The sequence below is a fragment of the Ovis canadensis genome, chromosome 2 (assembly GCF_042477335.2).
Source record: "Ovis canadensis isolate MfBH-ARS-UI-01 breed Bighorn chromosome 2, ARS-UI_OviCan_v2, whole genome shotgun sequence".
Lineage (NCBI taxonomy): Eukaryota > Metazoa > Chordata > Mammalia > Artiodactyla > Bovidae > Ovis > Ovis canadensis.
Window position 1 is genome coordinate 51,386,571 of NC_091246.1, and position 23,044 is coordinate 51,409,614.

The 23,044-nt window shown below is 35.6% G+C and overlaps 1 protein-coding gene across 2 annotated transcripts in view; it reads right to left on the reverse strand.

Moving 5' to 3' along the window:
• The window catches only part of DCAF10 (DDB1 and CUL4 associated factor 10), a 58,694-nt gene that overhangs the window by 18,733 nt on the left and 16,917 nt on the right, over positions 1-23,044 (reverse strand). For both annotated transcript variants that reach the window (XM_069576127.1, XM_069576128.1), the window contains one exon: positions 814-1,011. In XM_069576127.1, the coding sequence (XP_069432228.1) occupies positions 814-1,011 (198 nt within the window). The remainder of the gene's footprint in view (positions 1-813; positions 1,012-23,044) is intronic.

Sequence of the window (23,044 nt, forward strand, 5' to 3'; positions counted from 1 at the left end):
AGGCTGTCTTAAAGATAATCAGTAGCTCTATGCTTGGCTCAAACACTATGCATAACTAGAAATCTTTAAGAATATTCCCCTAGTTTTACATATGAGCTCTAAGGAATATTTCAGAAACTTATAATTATTTCCCAAAATTCAACTCTTTCAGTTCTCTATCAGGAGATATTCTATTGAAGTGTTTCACAACACAGATATTAGTGACAGTTTAGATGGGATGACTGGTCCACTGTGCAAACTATCCCATGCACTGCAGGATGTTTACAAACTCTGATCTCTACTGACTAAATGTGAGTAGAAATCCTCTTCTCTTCTCCTGTAGTGACAACTAAAACTGCACTACACATTATTTCTAAACATTCCCCTAACATCAGTACCACTCTGAGAAACTACTCTTTTAATGCATGAAAACAAGCTTCAAAATTTACAAAATAGATTTGAAGGATCAAAGGAAAACATTTCAGTTCCACAAGGAAAAAACAAAATAATTTTTCCTTAAATTCAGGAAACTCATCTTATAAACCAGTTTTCATCATTAACTTGGTCTTGGTTAAGTATCTGGTACTTGGTCTCAAGTACCAAGTATTTGGTCTTTTTTCTACATAATTTTCTCCAAGTGTTTTAGTCACGATATATGACTAAGTGCAAGGAACTAAAGACAGAATCACTTTCTGATTGTTTTTCCCAAAGCCAGTTTCTTTCTTCTAAAGAAACATGAGAGCTAAGACAGAACACCGAGTTTTTTTTTTTTTTACCATTTTAAAAACATTTTTTTGTTGTTCATAATCCTAACATAGTCTCCTGTTCACAAACCTGTTGGTGTCCCAAATAATGACATTTCCATCAAATCCTGATGTTACTAAGAGTCTTGTATTAGTATCATACTCGATGTTCTTCACCCAGCTAGTGTGACCATGTAAAGTGCATACTTTCGTGTTCAGTTTTCTCAGATCCCAAAGGGCTATTGTAGTGTCATCAGAACAGGTGGCAAACAGCCGGTTATCAAGAAATCTACAAAGCAGAAAAGAAAAACTGGTTTATTTAATCTCTTATTAAAAAAAACTGCTATGTTACCTAATCAAGAAAACAAACCAAAAAAGGACTACAAACTTACTGTACAAACCCAGTGATTCTAATATATAATAGTAGTAAGTATACTTTACATAACCAGAGGATACTAGGAGTTAATGAGGACCATGTTGTAATTTTATCTACTTGTGTTAAATTATTTTATTGAAAACCAGAAATAGAGGTAGGTGTTTAGAGAACAATGCCAGAGAAAACGAATTTTAGAATCTGTATAGGAAACACAAATGGTAACAGACAATAGGAGACAAAGGAGATTTTGAATACTTAACTGCAGGTGAAACACATTAAGCATAAAGCATTCAAAATTATGACAAATATTTACTTTGCTACAAATAACATCAATTTCTATTTAGTGTACATTTCTCTTTAAAATATATTTACATATACAAAATTTTTAATCAATTCAAAGTGAAAGTGAAAGTGTTTAGTCACTCAGTTGTGTCCTATTCTTTGTGACCTCATGGACTACAGCCCACAGGATCCTCAGTCCATGAAATTCTCCAGGCAAGAATACTGGAGAGGGTTGTCACTCCCTTCTCCAGGGGATCTTCCCAACCCAGGGATCGAACCTGGGTCCTGCATTGCAGGCAGATTCTTTACCAATTGAGCCACCAGGAAAGCCCAATTAACTCAAAGGCATTCCCCAAATAATCTTGCTTCTAGGACAACGAAGAAGAAATGGAAAAATTCTTAAAAAGGTACTGTCTTGAACCAAGATTAAACCAGGAAGAAACAAAATACGAACAGATCAATTATCAGTAATAAATTCACTCAGTAATTTTAAAAGTCCGCACAGGGAATTCCCTAATGACCCAGTAGTTAGAACTCTGCTTTCACTGCTGAGGGCCAGGTTCCATCCCTGGATGGGGAACTAAGATCCTGAAAGCCACATGGCACAGCCAAGTAAATAAATTAATAAATATTTTAAAATTTAAAAATAAAAATAAAAACTCCCCACAAACAGAAGTCCAGGACCAAATGGCTTCACAGATGAATTCTACCAAACATTTAGGGAAGAGTTAAAATCTATCCTTCTCAAACTGTTCTAAAAAACTGCAGAGGAAGGAACACTCTCAAACTCATTCTATGCACATAGTAATTACAGGCCAGTATCACTGATAAACAAAGATGCAAAAATCCTCAATAAAATATTAGCAAACTAAATCCAGCAATATGAAGAGGATCATACAACATGATCAAGTCGGATTTTATCCCAGGGATGGAAAGATTTTTCAGTATCCACTAATCAATGAGTGTGATAAACCACCTTAAGAAACTGAAGAATAAACACCATATGATCATCTCAACATAATGCAAACAAAGCTTTTGATAAAGTTCAGCATCCATTTATGATTAAAAATTCTCCAGAAAGCAGGTATAGAGGGAATCTGGCTTAATATAAGGCAATATATGACAAAGCCATAGTTAACATTATACTCAATGGTGAAAAGCTGAGGGCATTTCCTTTTACCACATTATCGATCAGAGACATATCAATATGTCTTTTGTTACCCCAAAATTATTTACCAGAGACATTTCAATATTTATTTACATAACAAATTGCCAGCCATAGGCATTAATTTCTGCAAAAACCCCCCAGTCAATAATGCATTAATATCAGAAACAAAACAAGGATGTCCATTCTGAAGTCCTATCCACAGCAATTAGAGATGAAAAATAAATAAAAGGACTCCAAATAAGAAAGGAAAAAGTAGAACTCACTGCTTGCAGATGACATGATACTACTTAACAGAAAATCCTAAAGATACCACAGAAAACTATTAGAGCACATCAACAAATTTGGTAAAGTTGCAGGATACAAAATACACAGAAATCTGTTGCAGTTCTACATACTAACAATGAACTATCAGAAAGAGAAATTAAGGAAACAATTCCATTTACCATCATGTCAAAGAGCATAAAATACCTAGGAATAAGCCTACCTAAGGAGATAAAAGACCTATACTTAGAAAACTATAATACACTGATGCAAGAAACTGAAGATGAGAAGATGACACAGAAAGATATGTGTCCTTGGGATAGAAGACCTACTATTATTGTTAAAATAACCATACTGCCCAAGGCAGTCTACAGATTGAATGTAATCCCTATCAAGATACCAAAGGCATTTTTCACAGAACTAGAACAAATAATTTTAAAATTTGTATGGAAACACAAAGACTCCAAATAGCCAAAATAATCTTGAGAAAGAACAGAGGTGGAAGAATCATGCTCTCTGACTTTGGACTATACTGTGCTGTGCTTAGTCATTCCTCGTGTCTGACTCTTTGCAACCTCATGGACTGTAGCTGGCCAGGCTCCTATGTCCATGGGGCTTCTCAATACAAGAATACCAGTGGGTTGCTATGCCCTCCTCCAGGGGATCTTCCCAACCCAGGGATTGAACTTAGGTCATCTGCATTGCAGGCAGATTCTTTACCATCTGAGCCACCAAGGAAGCCCTCAGACTATACTACCAAGCTACAATAATCAAAGCATTATAGTACTGGCACAAAAACACACACAGATCAATGGAACAGGATGCAGAGCCCAGAAATAAACCCACACACCTATGATCAATTAATCTATGAGAAAGAGGCAAGAATATACAATGGAGAAAAGACAATTTCTTCAATAAGCAGTGCTGGAAAACTAGACATGTAAGAGAATGAAATTTGAACATTCTCTAACACCATATACAAAAATAAATTCAAAATGGATTAATGACCTAAATCTAAGACCAGATACTATACAACTCCTAGAAGAAAACATAAGGCAGAACACTGTTTGAAATAAAACACAGCATTTTTTTTTAATCTATCTCCTAAAGCAGAGGAAACAAAAATAGGATTTAAGTAAACTTAAAAGCTTTTGCACAACAAAGGCGACCATAAACCAAATGAAAAGACAACCCACAAAATAAGAGAAAATATTTGCCAGTGATTTGACCAACAAGGGATTAATCCCCAAAATATACGAACAGCTCACACAGCTCAAAATCAAAACAACCACCCAATCAAAAAAATGAGCAAAAATCTAGACATTTCTCCAAAGAGGTCATACCAATGGCCAGATAGCACATGAAAAGATGCTAATATTTTGAAAAACATGCTGCTGCTGCTGCTGCTGCTAAGTTGTTTCAGTTGTGTCCAACTCTGTGTGACATGCTGGACATTGCTAATTATTAGAGAAATGCAAATCAAAGCTACAATGAGGTACCAATCAGAATGGCTGTCAACAAAAAGTCTACAAACAATAAATGCTAGAGTGGGTGTGGGGAAAAAGGGAACCCTCCTACACTGTTGCTGTGAATGTAAACTGGTACAGTCACTATGGGGTACATTATGGAGGTTCCTTAAAAGTCTAAAAACATAACTGCTATATGACCCAGCAGTCCCACCCCTGGGCATATATCCAGAAAAAAACCATACTTTGAAAATATTTGGGACATGCACCCCAATGTTCATTGTAGCACTATTTACCACAGCTAAGACATGGAAGCAACCTAAATGTCCAGTGACTGATGAATGGATAAAGAAGATATATATATACAGGTTGGCCAAAAAGTTCATTTGGCCAATCCAATATAATGGAATACTACTCAGCCATAAAAAGGAAAGAAATAATGCCATTAGCAGGCACCATGAATGCAACCAGACGTTATTACACTAAGTGAAGTGTCAGAAAGAGAAATAACACATGATATCACTTACACGTGGAATCTAAAATATGGCACTGCTGCTGCTGCTAAGTCACTTCAGTTGTGTCCGACTCTGTGCGACCCTATAGATGGCAGCCCACCAGGCTCCCCTGTCCCTGGGATTCTCCAGGCAAGAACACTGGAGTGGGATGCCATTTCCTTCTCCAATGCATGAAAGTGAAAAGTGAAAGTGAAGTCGCTCAGTCGTGTCCGACTCTTAGCAGCCCCATGGACTGCAGCCTACCAGGCTCCTCCATCCATGGGATTTTCCAGGCAAGAGTACTGGAGTGGGGTGCCATCACCTTCTCCGAATGAACCTATCTACAGAACAGAAACAGACTCACAGACACAGAGTGATTGCCAAGACTTGTGATTGCCAAGGGGTGGGGGTGTTGGGCAGAAGAACGATGGACTGGGAGTCTGGGGTTAGTGGATGCAAACTAATATATTTAGAATGGATAAACAACAAGGTCCTACCTGTATACCCTGTATATCACAGGGAACTATATCTAATCTGGTGGGATAAAACATAATGGAAAAGAACATAAAAAAAGAATGTATATATGTATATAACTGTGTCACCTATACAGCAGAAATTACAACATTGTATAAATCAATTATACATCAAAAAAAAAGACGTGGTACATATATATAACGGAATCTTACTCAGCTATAAAAAAGAATGAAATACTCTAGAATTCAGTATAAAAAATAGATGCACAGAAATAATACAAATATTAAGAAACATATATAGAAAAAAAAGAAAGAATGAAATAATACCACTTGGAGCAACATGAATGGTCCTAGACAGTATCGTGCACACGTGCTCAGTTGTGTCCAGCTCTTTGCAATCCCATGGATTGTAGGCCACCAGGCTCCTCTATACGTGGAATTTTCTAAGCAAGAATACCGGAGTGGGTTGCCGTTTCCTACTCCAGGGGATATTCCTGACCCAAGGATTGAACCTGTGTATCTTGCGTCTCCTGCATTGGCAGGCAGATTCTTTACCACTATCCCACCTGAGAAGCCCTAGAGATTATCATACTAAGTGAAATAAATCAGTCAGAAAAAGACAAATACCATATAATGTCATTTATATGTGTGGAATTTTAGAAAAATGATATAAAGGACCTTATTTACAAAACATAAATAGACTCACAGCCTTAGAAAACAAGCTTATGGTTACCAAAGGGGAAAGAGGGTAGGAGTTTGGGATTAACATATACACACTACTACATATAAAACAGATAATCAACAAGGACCTATATATACATACATATATATACATATATATACACACACATACATACATACACTTAACTATATATATATAAAAACCTAAACTACTCTGCTGTATACCTGAAACAAATACAATATTGTAAATCAACTATAGTCTAATATAAAATAAAAATTGTTTTTTAAATGAAAAAAGGACTTAGGGTTGGAAGATGTTGTTCCTTAGTGATTATATATATTTCAAAATAATTTTATGGCTATGTATAATTTGTGAACCACATTAATTAATAAAGAAATTTTTTAAACATAAAGACTTTTGTACAGTAAAGGAAATTACTGACAAAATCATTTGAAAAGAAAACCTACTGAATGGGAGAAGTTACTGCAAATGATGACTGTTAAAGGGTTAATATCCAAAATATATAAACAGCTTACACAACTCAATATCAAAAAAACAAACAACCCAGTTAAAATATGGGCAGAGGAAAACAGACGTTTTTCCAATGTTAAAATGCAGAAGGCCAACAGGCACATGAAAAGATGCTCAATATTAATAATAATCAGAGAAACATAAACTTAAAAATCACCATGAGGTATCACCTCACACCTGTCAGAATGGCTATCATCAAAAAGAACACAGATATCAAATGTTGGTATAAATGTGGAGAAAAAGGAACCCTCATACACTGCTCATGGGAATGTATGGATACAGGCACTGTGGAAAACAGAGGTTTCTCAAAAAAACTAAATTAGACTCATGTGACCCAGCAATTTTACTCCTGGATATATATCTGAAAAAAAATTCAAAAATATATATGCACTCCAATGTGCACAGGAGCATTATTTACAATTGCTGTGGTATGAAAATAACCCACGTGTCTATCAACAGATGAATGGATAAAGAAGATGTGGTGTATATATATGGAATACTACTCAGACATAAAAAGGAATGAAATTTTACCTGCAGCAAAATCGATGGACTTGGAGGGCACTGTGCTAAGGGAAATAAGTCAGACAGAGAAAGACAAATACTATATAATATCATTTATAAATGGAATCTAAAAACTACAACAAATTAGTGAATAAAACAAAAAAGAAGCAGATGAACGGATACAGAGAATAAACTAGTGGTTATCTGCAGTGTGAAGAGGGAAGCAAGGCGGGGGGGCGGGGCAGAAGAGGGATAGGAAGAGGAAAGGGGAGGGTTATTACAGGATTATATGAAATCATCTATGAGAAACTTTTTAAAATTGTAAAGTAAAAGTGAAAGTTGCTCAGTCGAGTCTGACTCTTTGTGACCCCATGGACTATACAGGCCATGGGATTCTCCAGGCCAGAATACTGGAGTGGGTACCTGTTCTCTTCTCCAGGGGATCTTCCCAACCCAGGGACCGAACCCAGGTCTCCCACATTGCAGGCGGATTCTTTACCAGCTGAACCACCAGGGGAAAACTGTAAAGCACTTAAAATTGTAAAGCACTACAGAATTTTTAAAATCTTTCGTTCACCAAAAAGAAGGGAAAACGTGCCATTATTTTTAATCTATTAAACTGGAGTGGGTAGCCATTCCCTTCTCCAAGGTATCTTCCCAACCCAGGGATCAAACCCAGGTCTCCTGCACTGCAAGCAGATTTTTTACCATCTGAGCCATCAGGGAAGCCCATTATTTCAAATGCATTCCCCAAATAATCTCACTTAGCAACATTTTATTAGGATCAGTCAAGATTACAAAATAATTAACACTTTTCTAAGGCAATAGAAATGAAAGACAAAAGAGATAAATGGCACTTATGCAAACTTCTAAGCTTTTGCATAGCAAAGAAAACCATAAACCAAACAAAAAGACAACCTACAGATTGGGAGAACGTACTTGCAAATGATACCTCCAAGGGCTTAATTTTCAAAATTTACGAAAGCTTATACAACTTAATAACAAAAAACCCAATTAAAAAATGGGCAGAAGACCTATATAGACATTTCTCCAAAGAAAACATCTAGATAGCCAGTTCAGTTCAGCTCAGTCGCTCATTCGTGTCCGACTCTTTGTGACCCCATGAATCGCAGCACGCCAGGCCTCCCTGTCCATCACCAACTCCCGGAGTTCACTCAAACTCATGTCAATTAAGTCGGTGATGCCATCCAGCCATCTCATCCTCTGTTGTCCCCTTCTCCTCCTGCCCCCAATCCCTTCCAGCAACAGAGTCTTTTCCAATGAGTCAACTCTTCGCATGAGGTGGCCAAAGTACTGGAGCTTCAGCTTTAGCATCAGTCCTTCCAATGAACACCCAGGAATGATCTCCTTCAGAATGGACTGGTTGGATCTTCTTGCAGTCCAAGGGACTCTCAAGAGTCTTCTCCAACACCACAGTTCAAAAGCATCAATTCTTCGGAGCTCAGCTTTCTTCACAATCCAACTCTCACATCCATACATGACCACTGGAAAAACCATAGCCTTGACTAGACGGACCTTTGTTGGCAAAGTAATGTCTCTGCTTTTCAACATGCTATCTAGGTTGGTCATAACTTTTCTTCCAAGGAGTAAGCATCTTTTAATTTCATGGCTGCAGTCACCATCTGCAGTGATTTTGGAGCCCCCAGAAAATAAAGTCTGACACTGTTTCCACTGTTTCCCCACCTATTTCCCATGAAGTTATGGGACCAGATGCCATGATCTTCGTTTTCTGAATGTTGAGCTTTAAGCTAACTTTTTCACTCTCCACTTTCACTTTCATCAAGAGGCTTTTTAGTTCCTCTTCAATTTCTGCCATAAGGGTGGTATCATCTGCATATCTGAGGTTATTGATATTTCTCCCGGCAATTGAGATTCCAGCTTATGCTTCTTCCAGTCAGTTTCTCATGATGTACTCTGCATAGAAGTTAAATAAGCAGGGTGACAATATACAGAGATGTACTCCTTTTCCTATTTGGAACCAGTCTGTTGTTCCATGTCCAGTTCTAACTGTTGCTTCCTGACCTGCATATAGGTTTCTCAAGAGGCAGGTCAGGTGGTCTGGTATTCCCATCTCTCAAAGAATTTTCCACAGTTTATTGTGATCCACACAGTCAAAGGCTTTGGCATAGTCAATGAAGCAGAAATAGATGTTTTTCTGGAACTCTCTTGCTTTTTCCATGATCCAGCAGATGCTGGCAATTTGATCTTTGGTTCCTCTGCCTTTTCTAAAACCAGCTTGAACATCTGGAATTTGACGGTTCACATATTGCTGAAGCCTGGCTTGGAGAATTTTGAGCATTACTTTACTAGCATGTGAGATGAGTGCAATTGTGTGGTAGTTGGAGCATTCTTTGGCATTGCCTTTCTTTGGAACTGGAATGAAAACTGACTTTTTCCAGTCCTGTGGCCACTGATGAGTTTTCCAAATTTGCTGGCATATTCAGTGCAGCACTTTCACAGCATCATCTTTCAGGATTTGAAATAGCTCAATTGGAATGCCATCTCCTCCACTAGCTTTGTTCGTAGTGATGCTTTCCAAGGCCCACTGGACTTCACATTCCAAGATGTCTGGCTCTAGGTGAGTGATCACACCATTGTGATTATCTTGGTCGTGAAGATCTTTTTTGTACAGTTCTTCTGTGTATTCTTAATATCTTCTGCTTCTGTTAGGTCCATACCATTTCTGTCCTTTATCAAGCCCATCTTTGCATGAAATGTTCCCCTGATATCTCTAATTTTCTTGAAGAGATCTCTAGTCTTTCCCATTCTGTTGTTTCCCTCTATTTTTTTGCACTGATTGCTGAGGAAGGCTTTCTTATCTCTTCTTGCTATTTTTTGGAACTCTGCATTCAGATGCTTATATCTTTCCTTTTCTCCTTTGCTTTTCACTTCTCTTCTTTTCACAGCTATTTGTAAGGTCTCCTCAGACAGCCATTTTGGTTTTTTGCATTTCTTTTCCATGGGGATGGTCTTGATCCCTGTCTCCTGTACAATGTCACGAACCTCCATCCATAATTCATCAGGGACTCTATCTATCAGATCTAGTCCCTTAAATCTATTTCTCACTTCTGCTGTATAATCACAAGGGATTTGATTTAGGTCATACCTGAATGGTCTAGTGGTCTTCCCTACTTTCTTCAATTTAAGTCTGAATTTGGCAATAAGGAGTTCATGATCTGAGCCACAGTCAGCTCCTGGTCTTGTTTTTTTGACTGTATAGAGCTTCTCCATCTTTGGCTGCAAAGAATATAATCAGTCTGATTTCGGTGTTGACCATCTGGTGACGTCCATGTGTAGAGTCTTCTCTTGTGTTGTTGGAAGAGGGTGTTTGCTATGAGCAGTGCATTTTCTTGGCAAAACTCTATTATTCTTTGCCCTGCTTCATTCCGCATTCCAAGGCCAAATTTGCCTGTTACTCCAGGTGTTTCTTGACTTCCTACTTTTGCATTCCAGTCCCCTATAATGAAAAGGATATCCTGTTTTGGTGTTAGTTCTAAAAGGTCTTGTAGGTCTTCATAGAACTGTTCAGCTTCTTCAGCGTTACTGGTTGGGGCATAGACTTGGATTACTGTGATATTGAATGGTTTGCCTTGGAAACGAACAGAGATCATTCTGTCGTTTTTGAGACTGCATCCAAGTACTGCATTTCAGACTCTTTTGTTGACCATGATGGCTACTCCATTTCTCCTAAAGGATTCCTGCCTGCAGTAGTAGATATAATGGTCATCTGAGTTAATTCACCCATTCCAGTCCATTTTAGTTCGCCGATTCCTGGAATGTCGACGTTCACTCTTGCCATCTACTATTTGACCACTTCCAATTTGCCTTGATTCATGGACCTGACATTCCAGGTTCCTATGCAATATTGCTCTTTACAGCATCGGATCTTGCTTCTATCACCAGTGACATCCACAACAGGCTATTGTTTTTGCTTTGGCTCCATCCCTTCATTCTTTCTGGAGTTACTTCTAACTCCAGAAAGATAGCCAATAGGCACATGAAAAGATGTTCAACAATGCTAATTAACAGAGAAATGCAATTCAAAACTATAATGTGGTATCCCCTTACACCAGTCAGGATGGCCATCATTAAAAAGTATACAAATATTAATGCTGGAGAGTGTGTAAAGAAAAGGGAACGCTTCTACAATGTTGGTGGGAATGTAAACTGGTATAAGCACTATGGAAAACAGTATGGAGGTTCCTTAAAAAACTAAAAACAGAATTGTCATATGATCCAGCAATCCCATTCCTGGGCATATATCAGAAAAACACTAATTCAAAAAACTATATGTACCCCAATGTTCATAGCAGCATTATTATAATAGCCAAGACACAGAAGCAACCTAGATGTCCATGGACAGATGAAGGAATAAAGAGGATGTGATAATATACACATATATAAAGGAATACTACTCAGCCATAAAAAAGAATGAAATAACGCCATTTATAAACATGGATGGACTTAAAGATTATCATACTAAATGAAGATAACATATGATATCACTCATAACGGGGAATCTAAAAGATGATATACAAATCAACTTATTCGCAAAACAGAAACAGACTCACAGCCCACGAAAACAAACTTATGGTTATAAAAGGGGAAAGTGGGTGGATAAATCAGGAGTTTGGGATTAGCAGATACAAACTATTATTTGTAACACAGATAAACAACAAGATCCTACTGTATAGCACAGGGAACTATATTAAATGTTGTAATAAACCATTATGGAGAGAATATGAAAAGAATATATATAACTGAATCATTTGCTATACCCCAGGAAATACAACATTGTAAATCAATTATACTTCAATAAAAACAAAAACACAACAATTAAAATACCCTATAACTCAGATTTTAAGTATTTTATACTAAGTTCTCAATCAGTGGGAATATATTTACAAATATTTAAAAACTATAACCTATCACATTTGAATTTCTGCTTAATTCAGTATTAGGATGCTTTCTCTAACATATACTATTGTATGTAACTACCTTATCTCTCAAGAAAAGAATTCCTCCAAGATAAAATTATATAGAATTATTTTCTATCAGAAATCACAAGCACCATAATGGCCTTCCTGAAACAATTTTAAAAATTCCAGGCTTTTGTACAGGCTGTTTCTGCTACCTGAAACCACATTCTCCTGATCTCTTGACCTGGCTAATTCTTATTTCCTTTTTAATACTCAATAACTAGCCCTTCTAGGAAAGCCTCTTTCTATATCCAGTCTGGGCCAGATTTACTGATCTTCTAATTTCCCAAAGCACTCTATACTTCTATCACAACACTTACTGTTACCGTGTAAGGAATAACTTTAAAAGGGTATAAACTCCTTGAAGGCAGGCAAACCTGTGTGCATAACTCATGGTTAGATCTTGTAGTACCCAATGCACACATTTCTACTCACAAATTCACAAATATTTATTAAATGAATGAGCACTTCACTGCCTAGTGGAGAAGGTATTAAAATATATAGCTATACAAAATAAATATGTTGAGCAAGCAAAGAAAAGAGGACAGTTAGGAAATGTTTCATGGTGGAATCATTTGAACTTGTTTTTTTAAAAAATGAGTAGGAACTCCCTAAAGGCAAGGGGTAAGCAAAGGTATAAAGGTATGCACAGGGATGGTGTACTCTGAGGCAACAGCAGTTAGATGTGCTGTGTGTGGAAAACTAGAGACAAGTAGACCATAAATCATGGAATCATTCTGTAGTGATTCCCAGTAACTATTTCTTAATTATAAATACATATCCATTAAAAGTATTTTTTAAATGGGAAAAATCCACTACCAAAAATAACCACTGAAATTGATATTTAGCTTAATTCATGTATCTCATGCTTAATATTTTATAAATATTTTAAATGTCATTATTTATTGACAAAAAAATTTTTAATGGCTGAATAGCATTCACTATGAATGAATCATAATCTTTTCTCTTTTTTAAACTAACTTGCAAATTGCTGGATGTTTAGATTGCTGCCAATTTACTACTATTCAAAACACTATGATGAACATCCTAACAGTCAAACATTAACCACATTCCTAGTTATTTTTCTAAATACATTTGCAGAAAAATGTATTGCTAAGTAAAAAGGGACTTTTTAAATGTAAGGCTTTTGAATATAAATAGCCAAATTGTCCTCAGAAGAACATACTAATAGCTAGTTCCACGAGCAGTTAGAATAGTGTCTGTTTGTTCAAACCCTTCCCACACAAAGTTATACCTTAATCCTGTTAAGTGCAAGGAAAAAAATATCATCTTGTTTTAAGCTGAAATGTTTATTCTTAGTAAACTTTTTTTTCATATTAATTGGAAGATTATATTTCTTCTGGGAATTGCTATTCCATATTCCTTACTGATTTCCCTCTTATAATATTATTTATTGAGTTATAAAATCTGTTTATAATAAGGATAATATACTTCAGTTTTTCAAATACAGCATGTTGAATGTTTTACATGTTTCTATCTTTAAATGTGATTTATAGTTTTTGCTATATGAAAATTTTAATTATATTGTCAAATCCATTTTCCCCTTATAGTTTTAAATTTACTGATGAGGCTTTTAAAAGTAGTAGTATTTCAAAGACTTCCACATTTGACAGGAATTATATGATTTTAAAAAATACAAAATGGCAAAGGCTAATGGAAAGTCAAACTTTTTAAACTGATTATCATCATAAAAGCATCTTCATACATTTGAAAAATTTAGGGAAAAAACCTGATATTTAGTATAGAAAGTACATAATGTACATATGGATTTAAAACCCCAGTGGGATTATATTGCTGTAGACCATACCAGTTCACCCTGAAGGGTTTTAAGCAAGAAAGTAACATGATTGGTTAAGACTTTCAGAAGAATCTCTGAGCTGACCAGGTTCCAAAAGTATATTCATAAAAAATAAAATAAAGTGAGGGATAAGTTTAAAAATTTTGTCAATAAGGTCACTGAAAAAAATTACCATTGTTGCATAAAAGGATATTTTAATATCAGTAATGCAGAAAATATAATCTTGGAAGTTAGTAATTTTGAACTGAATAAGTTTAATGAAAAATTCAATAATTAGACTTTAGTTTCCTCATTTTTTGCCTCAAAATATATGTTCAGTTATTCAGTCATGTGCAACTCTTTGCAACCATATAGACCTATAGACTGCAGCATGCCAGGCTTCCATGTCCTTCACAATCTGCTGGAGTTGGCTCAAACTCACGTCCATTTAATCGGCAATGCCATCCAACCATCTCATCCTCTGTTGTCCCCTTCTCTTGCCTTTGCCTTCAGTCTTTCCCAGCATCAGGGTCTTTTCCAGTGAGTCGCCTCTTTGAGTCAGGTGGCCAAAGTATTGGAGCTTCAGCTTCAGCATCAGTTCTTCCAATGAATATTTAGTGTGGATCTCCTTGCAGTTCAAGGAGTGCTATACAGTGCTGAATAAAACAAAGACTTGTGTGTCTTACAGCTATAAGAAAGGAAGGAAGGAAGATGACTGATGGTAAGAACTCCTTAAAGTATTGGAGCTTCAGTTTCAATAACAGTCCTCCAATGAATATTCAGGGTTGATTTCCTTTAGGATTGACTGGTTTGATCTCCATGCAGTCCAAAAGATTCTCAAGTTCTCCAGCACCACAATGTGAAAGTTATCAATTCTTCAGCACTCAGTCTTCTTTATGGACCAACTCCCTCACATCCACACATGACTCCTGGAAAAACCACAGCTTTGATATATGGACCTTTGTCAGCAAAGCACATGAGCTCAGTCAAGTCCAACTCTTGGTAACCCCATGAACTGTAGCCCAGTAGGCTCCCATGTCCGTGGAAATTGTCAGGCAAGATCACTGGATTAGGTTGCCATTTTTTCATCAGGGGAGGGATCTTTCTGACCCAGGGATTGAACCCATGTCTCCTGTGTCTCCTGCATTGGTAGGCAGATTTGTTATCACTGCACCACCTAGAAAACCCTAAAGTGATGTCCCTGTTTTTTAATACACTGTCTTGGTTTGTCACAGCTTTCCTTCTAAGGAGCAAGTGTCTCTTAATTTTATGGCTGCAGTCACCATCTACAGTGATTTTGAAGCTCAAGAAAAGAAAATCTGCCACTGTTTCCATTCTTTCTCCATGTATCTGCCATTAAGTGAAGGGACCAGATGCCATGATCATAGCTTTTTGAATGCTGAGTTTTAAGCCAGCTTTTTCACTCTCCTCTTTCACTCTCATCAAGAGGTTCCTTAGTTCCTCTTTACTTTCTGCCATTAGAGTGGTATCATCTGCATATCTGAGGTTGTTGATATTTCTCCTAGCAATCTTGATTCCAGCTTGTGATTTATCCAGCCCAGCCTTTCTGCATATGAGTTAAATAAGTAGGGTGACAATATACAGCCTTGTCATACTCCTTTCCCAATTTTGAACTAGTTAGTTGTTCCATGTCCAGTTCTAATTGTTGCTTCTTGACCAGCATACAGGTTTCTCAGGAGACAGTAAGGTGGTCCATACTCCTATCTCTTTAAGAATTTTCCAGTTTGTTGTGTTCCACACAAAGACTTTAGCATAGTCAATGAAGCAGAAGTAGATGTTTTTCTGGAATTCCCTTGTTTTCTCCATGATCCAACGAATGTTGGCAATTTGATCTCTGGTTTCTCTGCCTCTTCAAAACCCAGTTTGTACATCTGGAAGTTCTCAGTTCACGCACTGCTGAAGCCTAGCTTGAAGGATTTTGAGCAAAACCTTGCTAGCATGTGAAATGAGCATAACTGTATGGTAGTTTGAACATTCTTTGGCATTGCCCTTCTTTAAGGATTGGAATGAAAAGTGACCTTTTCCAGTCAGTCCTGTGACCACTGCTGAGTTTTCCAAATTTGCTGGCATAATGAGTGCTACAGTTTAACTGCATCATCTTTTAGGATTTTAAATAGCTCAGCTGGAATTCCATCACCTCCACTTGCTTTGTTCACAATAATGCTTCCTAAGGCCCACTTGACTTCACACTCCAGGATGTCTGGCTCTAGGACATAATGTGTGCTCACTTGACAAGCAGTGTCAGACTCTTTGCAACTGATGGACTGTAGCCCATCAGGCTCCATTATCTATGGGATTTCCCACGCAAGAATACTGGAATGGGTTGCCATTTCCCTCTCCAGGGGATCTCTCTGACTCAGGGATCGAACCTGTGTCCCCTGCACTGACAGGCAGATTCTTTACCACTGAGCCACCAAGGAAGCCTAGGATATAATAGAATCCCATTTAACTCTAACACATGACTATAGGAGTTCTGGATAAATTGAGGTTTTCATTTTCAGAGGATGACTGGTAAAGGATAACAGCAACTGAAATTGAATTTTCTTAAAACAGGTACCAACATTTCATTGTACAAGGGAAATAAAACCAAAATCATATAATAAGCCTTTTTATATTTAATTATATGCAAATTCTTAGAAAAAGAATAAATTAAATATATGGGTTTTTACGTAACATTTCCAATGAAATTATGATGCAGAATATGACATCCTTACTTCACATTTGAATTCTGTACTATAATAAAAAGAGGGCCATTTCTGTATAATATTCAAGATCTTCATCAATTTTCCCAAAGGCCTTTCCCTTAGTCTTAGGAGATATTCACTTAATTCTCTGAAGTTTTCTATCATGTCATCAATTCTGTTGTTCTCTTTTTTCTAACTGATAACTGGTCTAACTCTACCATATCCTCATTTGCCAATGATTTTGACCAGTTCTTTAATATCACTTCTCAGGGTCTTGCAAAATTGTACATCCTTTACAAGATCAGAAATTTCATGTTCCCCATGATAAGGACTGTACCTACATTATATTGTCTGAAATATAACAATCAGAAAAAGACCAACAAAGACAATAGGAAGGAAAAGAAGATCCTAGAATATTTAAATGGGCACTGATTTTTTTTAACTGCCACGTTGCTAAGTAAAGAGTCTTATGACAACTTCACTTCCTCTTGCAACCTCATAACTAGGGAACCTTGATTATTATATGGCCTCAAATCCTCATACAGAGTCCTCATGAATGAGAAAGAAGGCTGTATAATGGGCTTAAGAATTTAAATTACATATTTTCTCCCTTACTGTTACATGAAGCAATAGAAAATACAAGTATCAGTATTTTAACTTTATAAGATAAGCAAACCTCAAAACTAAGAAATGAACTACAAAACAGTACTAAGTATGTGGAAAATGACTATCTAGAACCAAACTGGGAAATGCACGCCTGTATCTCTGAACAGTACACTGAGGTGGTCCAATGGAACTAAGTGTGAATTCCAGCTTTATCACTTACTATATATAAGAGCATAGGCAAATCTCTGTATCTGAGTTGCAGTTTCTTCATTGCTTAAAAATGGGTACAATATCTGTCTCACATCAGGATACTGTGAGGATTAAACAATACAGTGTATTAAAAGTGCTTCACAAAAGGTTTGGCACATGGTAAGCACTCAAAAAATGGAAGTTAGTATTATTAATAAGTAATGCACACTTAAGCTCATGCCAGAGGATCTTTCTGATGTTTATTCAAAACACTTATGAGATATGTACTTCTAAATGGCTTCATAATCTGTTTTTCTAACAAACAGATAAGAAGCAAATCCAAATTTGTGTCAGGTACTAGAGCAAGCACACTGACAGCAGCAGATGAGAACTGATATTGAAAAAGAATACAGATTCTAACAGCAAATTAGTCAGAGGTCATGTTGCATAGGGGCAAAGAACCTGACATGTCTTTTCTGAGATGAGAAATTTTTTAATTGTAAAAATATTAGAAACATGAAGAAAATTATGAAGAATATAACACACACCTGTGATACCCACCACCCAGCTTTATCAAATTTTAACATTTGGTTATCTTTTAGATTTTTTTTGAACATTACAAACACAATCAAAGAACCCTGTATATCCCTCCCCAATCCCATTCCCCTCCCTCCCTCTCCAGAGGGAACCACTATCCAAAATTTGTTACTCCCCTTGCAAGTTTTTAATACTATGAATTCACAACTGTATATCCATCCATAAGCAATTTAGTTTTGTTTTGCATTCAACTTATTTTGTCAGTATTTAATGAGCACCCACATGTGGCACAGTTCCAGGTGCTGGGGACAGAGCAGAGAACAAATACATGCCCTCATCAAGTTTATGTTTATTTTTAAACTTTATATAAATGGTATCACACTGTGTACAGCTCATTTCTACAATTTGTTTTTCTGGCTCAATCCTGAATTTCTGAGATACATCTCAGATGCTGATGCTTCTACTTCATTTATTTTAACTGCTGTATAGTATTCCATTGTATGAGTGTACAATTTATTTATAGTCCTCTTGATGGAGATTTGTTTCCAACTTCTATTACTGAAAATGCTATAATGAAACTTCTTTCACATTGCTTCATTCATATGTGGTTTCTTTTAAACAACTGATATTCAATTTTAACCAGATATTGCCAAATTGCTCAAAATAATTTTACCAATTTATACTCCATCAAAAATGTTTAAGTGTCTATTTTTCAGCATCTTTACCAATACTTGTTCTTTATTGCTATTTTATTTGCATTTTGATGATAACTGGTAAGCTTGAAAATCTTTCCATATTTATTAATCATTTTATTGATATTTTCTCTTAGTGAGTCTCTGCCTATTTTGCTTTAAGGTAGTTTATTCATATATTCTGGATACTAATCCTTTTCTTGGCTATGTGCCTAGAAAATATCTTCTCCCACCTGCTTATTGCTCATCTTCTCACACTGTTATGTCTTTAGTTACAATGAAGTTTTAAATTTTAATACGGGTGACTTTATCAATCCTTAATGGTTTATACTTTTTTGGTGTGTCTTAAAAGAATCCTTTGTTGTACTTAGAATATAAATATATTCTATATTTCTTCTAAAAACAAAGAAACTGGCAGTTATTTTTAGTTATGATATGAGGTAGAAATCTAATTTCATTTTCATCTTTTATACACACACACACACACACACACACACACACACACACAAAACCAATCTCTTTTCCACTTCCCCCCACTGGTTTGTAAATAACCTACTGTCATAAATCAAATTTTCATGTAGGCATGTGTCTGTTTCTGGAAGTTCTATTTTATTTCATTGGTCACTTAATTTATCCCTGTCCTAAGATAAGGTCTGGTATCTGGAGGGGTGGGTACTCTTATCATCTCAGTCTTCCTCAAAGTTTTCTCAGACATTCTTGGTGCTTTATTGTTAAGTATGAACTTTTATATCAAATTTAAAAAAGAAAAAACCTTTTTAAAAATAAAAAAAATAAAAAATCCTGTTGGGATTTTTATTAAAACTGCACTAAATTCATAGACTACTTTGGGGGAAGAACTGACTTCTTTATAACACTGAGTTTTCTCCTCCAGAGATTTGCATTTCTTCTTACAGATACCTCACAGCACTAGTAAGCGGGAACCAATTTAAAATTGCTGGCTGGAGGGGTTTGGACCATAAGGCAGTGTAAAGGCTGTATGAAGGCTAACTTGCGGTTAGTAACTCACAGAGATTTTTGACATGCCTCTACCCAATGCCACAGTCTAGATGAACAAGGTGGTTTATTTCTAGAAAACTTTTATGCTGAAACTGTAGCCCTCAGCAGAATTTGTAGCCCCAGTCTTATGCATAGTTTTCTACTAGACTCCTCACCTTGAACTGGATGTAGAATTAACTCTCCTGTCCTTTGTACTTCTCATACCTGTCAAAACAGAAACTCAAAGAGTCACAGGCATTTAGCAGATGCCTCCAGGGTAAAAGCCAGCGGAATACATGTTTAATTCTTTGCATTCTTGCTTCCACTTCATTTTTGGCCCTAGGAGTCCTTACTTTCTTATCAGCTCAACTCTACATTAAAACAATATTAAAAAAAAATTATCGAACATTTCTGTTTTTAGCAGAAAGGTTATTCAAAGTATTTAAAATCTTTTACAACTTAATTTTTACTTGCTTGATTTACCAGTTTTTGTATTAAAATCTCTTACTATGATTATAGACATGTATTAGTAATTCCTTATTATTCTGTTTTTGCTTTCTTAATTTCAAGTTGTATACAAGCTCATGATTATTATATATGCTTGGTGGATTTTTCTTTTAATATGTAGTTGCACTTTATCCTTATTAAAGAAAGCCTTTGGTCTTCCATCTGTTCAATAGCTATAACCTGCATCAATTTTCTTTTCCCATTTCTGGGTAGTTTTATTTTTGGTATCTCCATAAAGAATATATGTGTGATCTTGTTTTTTATTCAAATTGCTATCTGTCTTTGAATAAAGAAGATCAATTCATTTATATGTAAATGTAGACTATTAATATTTTGGACCTATTTCTACTTCTTGTTTTCTATTTATCTTTCCTTTCCTTTTTATTTTTACTTTTTTAAGCTTTCCTTCTGTTTACTGATCAAGTTTTTAATAGTCTCTGCCACCCCCTGCCCCACTTTGCTGGTTTGAAAGCTATAAATGAAATGTGTATTAATTTTTTATCATATATATTTAATCATAAATTGTTCAGAGTCAGAAATTACTTAGTATTTCTATCCTCTTCCTAAACATGATGTGAACCTTAAATGTTATACCTTCCCACTGAACAAAACTCCTTCACCCATACAACCTATTTGTTGTCACCATCCAGAGCTACACTGTGCAATTTGGTAGCCATTAGACACATGTTGCTTTTGAGTCCTTAATTTGTGGCCAGTCTGCCTCAAGATGTGCTCTAAGTTTAAAATATACACTGGATTTTAAAGATTTAGCATGAAAAAAAAATGGAAGTAAAATATCTGAGTATTTTTTATACTGATTGCATGTTGAAATAATAACATTTTAGGCATACTGGAGCAAAAATTAGTGTCTTTATGTGACTACTAGAAAATTTTTAAGATAGTGCTAATCTAGAGCTTTCATTATAACTTTGTTTTAAATGCACCTTCTTCCCCCTAAAATCCTAATCTATCTTCTATTAATAATAACATTTATAATTACTATATATAATTAAAATTATTTATCCTAGAATAAGAATTTATCTGGATATGAAATGGTATTAAACATTACTTTGTCTTAGTACTGATATTTAAGATATTACTCCTTTTTCTTCTAGCATCAACTATTGGTGATAAGAAATCAGGTAGTTTAATTATCATAGCTCCATAGATAATCTGGCCTCTAACTTTGGTGGTAAGATTTTCTTTATTTTTGATATCCTAAAGTTTCATCACATCCTCTCTAGATGTGAATTTATCTTTGTTTAACCCACTAAACACTACAGTTTACTTTTAATTCAAGAATTCAGGTCTTTCTTCAATGCAAAAAAATTCTCAGCCTTTGTGTCTTCAAAATTTAGTTCTCCTCCAATCTGTGCAACTTCTTTTTTTCTGTATTTGATATATTACGTATCTCAATTAATCTCTAGGTAAAATTCTTAGTAATATTTTCCAACCCATTAATTCTCTCATCAGTGGTATACAGGGTAGTAATTACCACCTATTAAGTTTTTAATATACCAGCTATATTTTTAATTTATAAAAGTTCTAGTTACTTCTTTTCCATATTAACCTATTCTTGTTTCATCTCTTTTCTTTCATAATTTTGAGCTCTCTATTAATGGAAAGTATCTGTTAACTTTTTTTTTCCTGTTAACTTATTTGAGCATCCTAAAAATGATTTAAAGTGTCTTCCAATCAATGGAATACTATGCAGCCATTAAAAAGAATAAAACCATCCCATAGGTACAAATATGGAATGATCTCTAATTATGTCATTAAGTGAAAAAGCCAAGATATGTATTAGTATGTGTAGAATGCTACCATTTATATAAAAGTGTATACATATAGATGTGTGTGCGTGTGTGTGTGCGCACATGTATGAGTATGTGTATATATGTTTGTACATGCATAAACTATTTCAGAGAAGATACCAAGAAATTGGTAATAGTGGTTGCCTCTGGGGAGAGGAACTGGGTGGCTAGGGGACAGAGGTGGGAGATAGACTTACTTTTCACTGTTTACCCTTTTGTACCTTTGAATTTTGTACCACGTGCATGTATTACCTAGTCAAAAAAAATAAATAATTCATTTTTTAAAATAAAGTCTTTGTTGAACTACTCCATAAAAATAATTTCATCTGGAGAAAATGCCTGTTCCAGTTGCTGATTTTGTTATATTAATATTAGATTACCTTAATGAGTTTTAGAATTTTGGTTGTAGACTCCTTTTGAGTAAGAAAGATGAAAAAACAATTTCTCTTTTCTTATTTAATGATTTTATAGTTGTCCTATTTGGATTTCTGGACCCAAATCCACTACTTGGTCTCATTGGGATCAAAGCCTCCAGTTTCATGATGATATCTATCACATATGTACCTTCAATCACTGACTCAGCAATGGCTTCATTCAATTCATGGTCATGAAGCTATATAAATCTTTATCAGCTAAAAGCTATAGCCCCAGGTAATTTACAGCTTTTTCCTTTTTTCAGCCTTTCACAAATATGGGACAGATATTCCAACTAAACCCCTGGCTTCATGTAATAATTCTGGTTCTAGTTCCTGCCTCACATGAAATACTTTAGCATTTTTGATTCCTGACAGGAGCTAAACTATTACATGTCAGTGCCAGCCTGAAAACCCAGTGGGCTTGTGTCTTCAACTCTGTAACAGCTTTTTGTGTGTGTTCCAGTCTGGCCATATGGTCACAAAGATGTTTATGTTGTGTCAGAGCCTAGCTGTATCTTTTGTGCTATTTAACCAACTGTTCTGTATGTTTGGAGCATTTCTTCTTTTTTTGATAATTAAAAGTAATCATTACAAAAGTCATATCATCTCATTATATAGTTTTGAAAACAGAAAATTACTCATAATCCATTCATTCTAATACATCCACTGTAAGCATTTTAAAATACTTCCTCTAACCTTTTTCTTCTGATCATATTTATACAGTTTTTATGATTTTAACCAGTATTATTTCAAGTATTTGTCCATGTTGATATCCAACATCTGTAATCATCATTTTAATGACTGTGTATTAGTCCACCAAACTATACAACT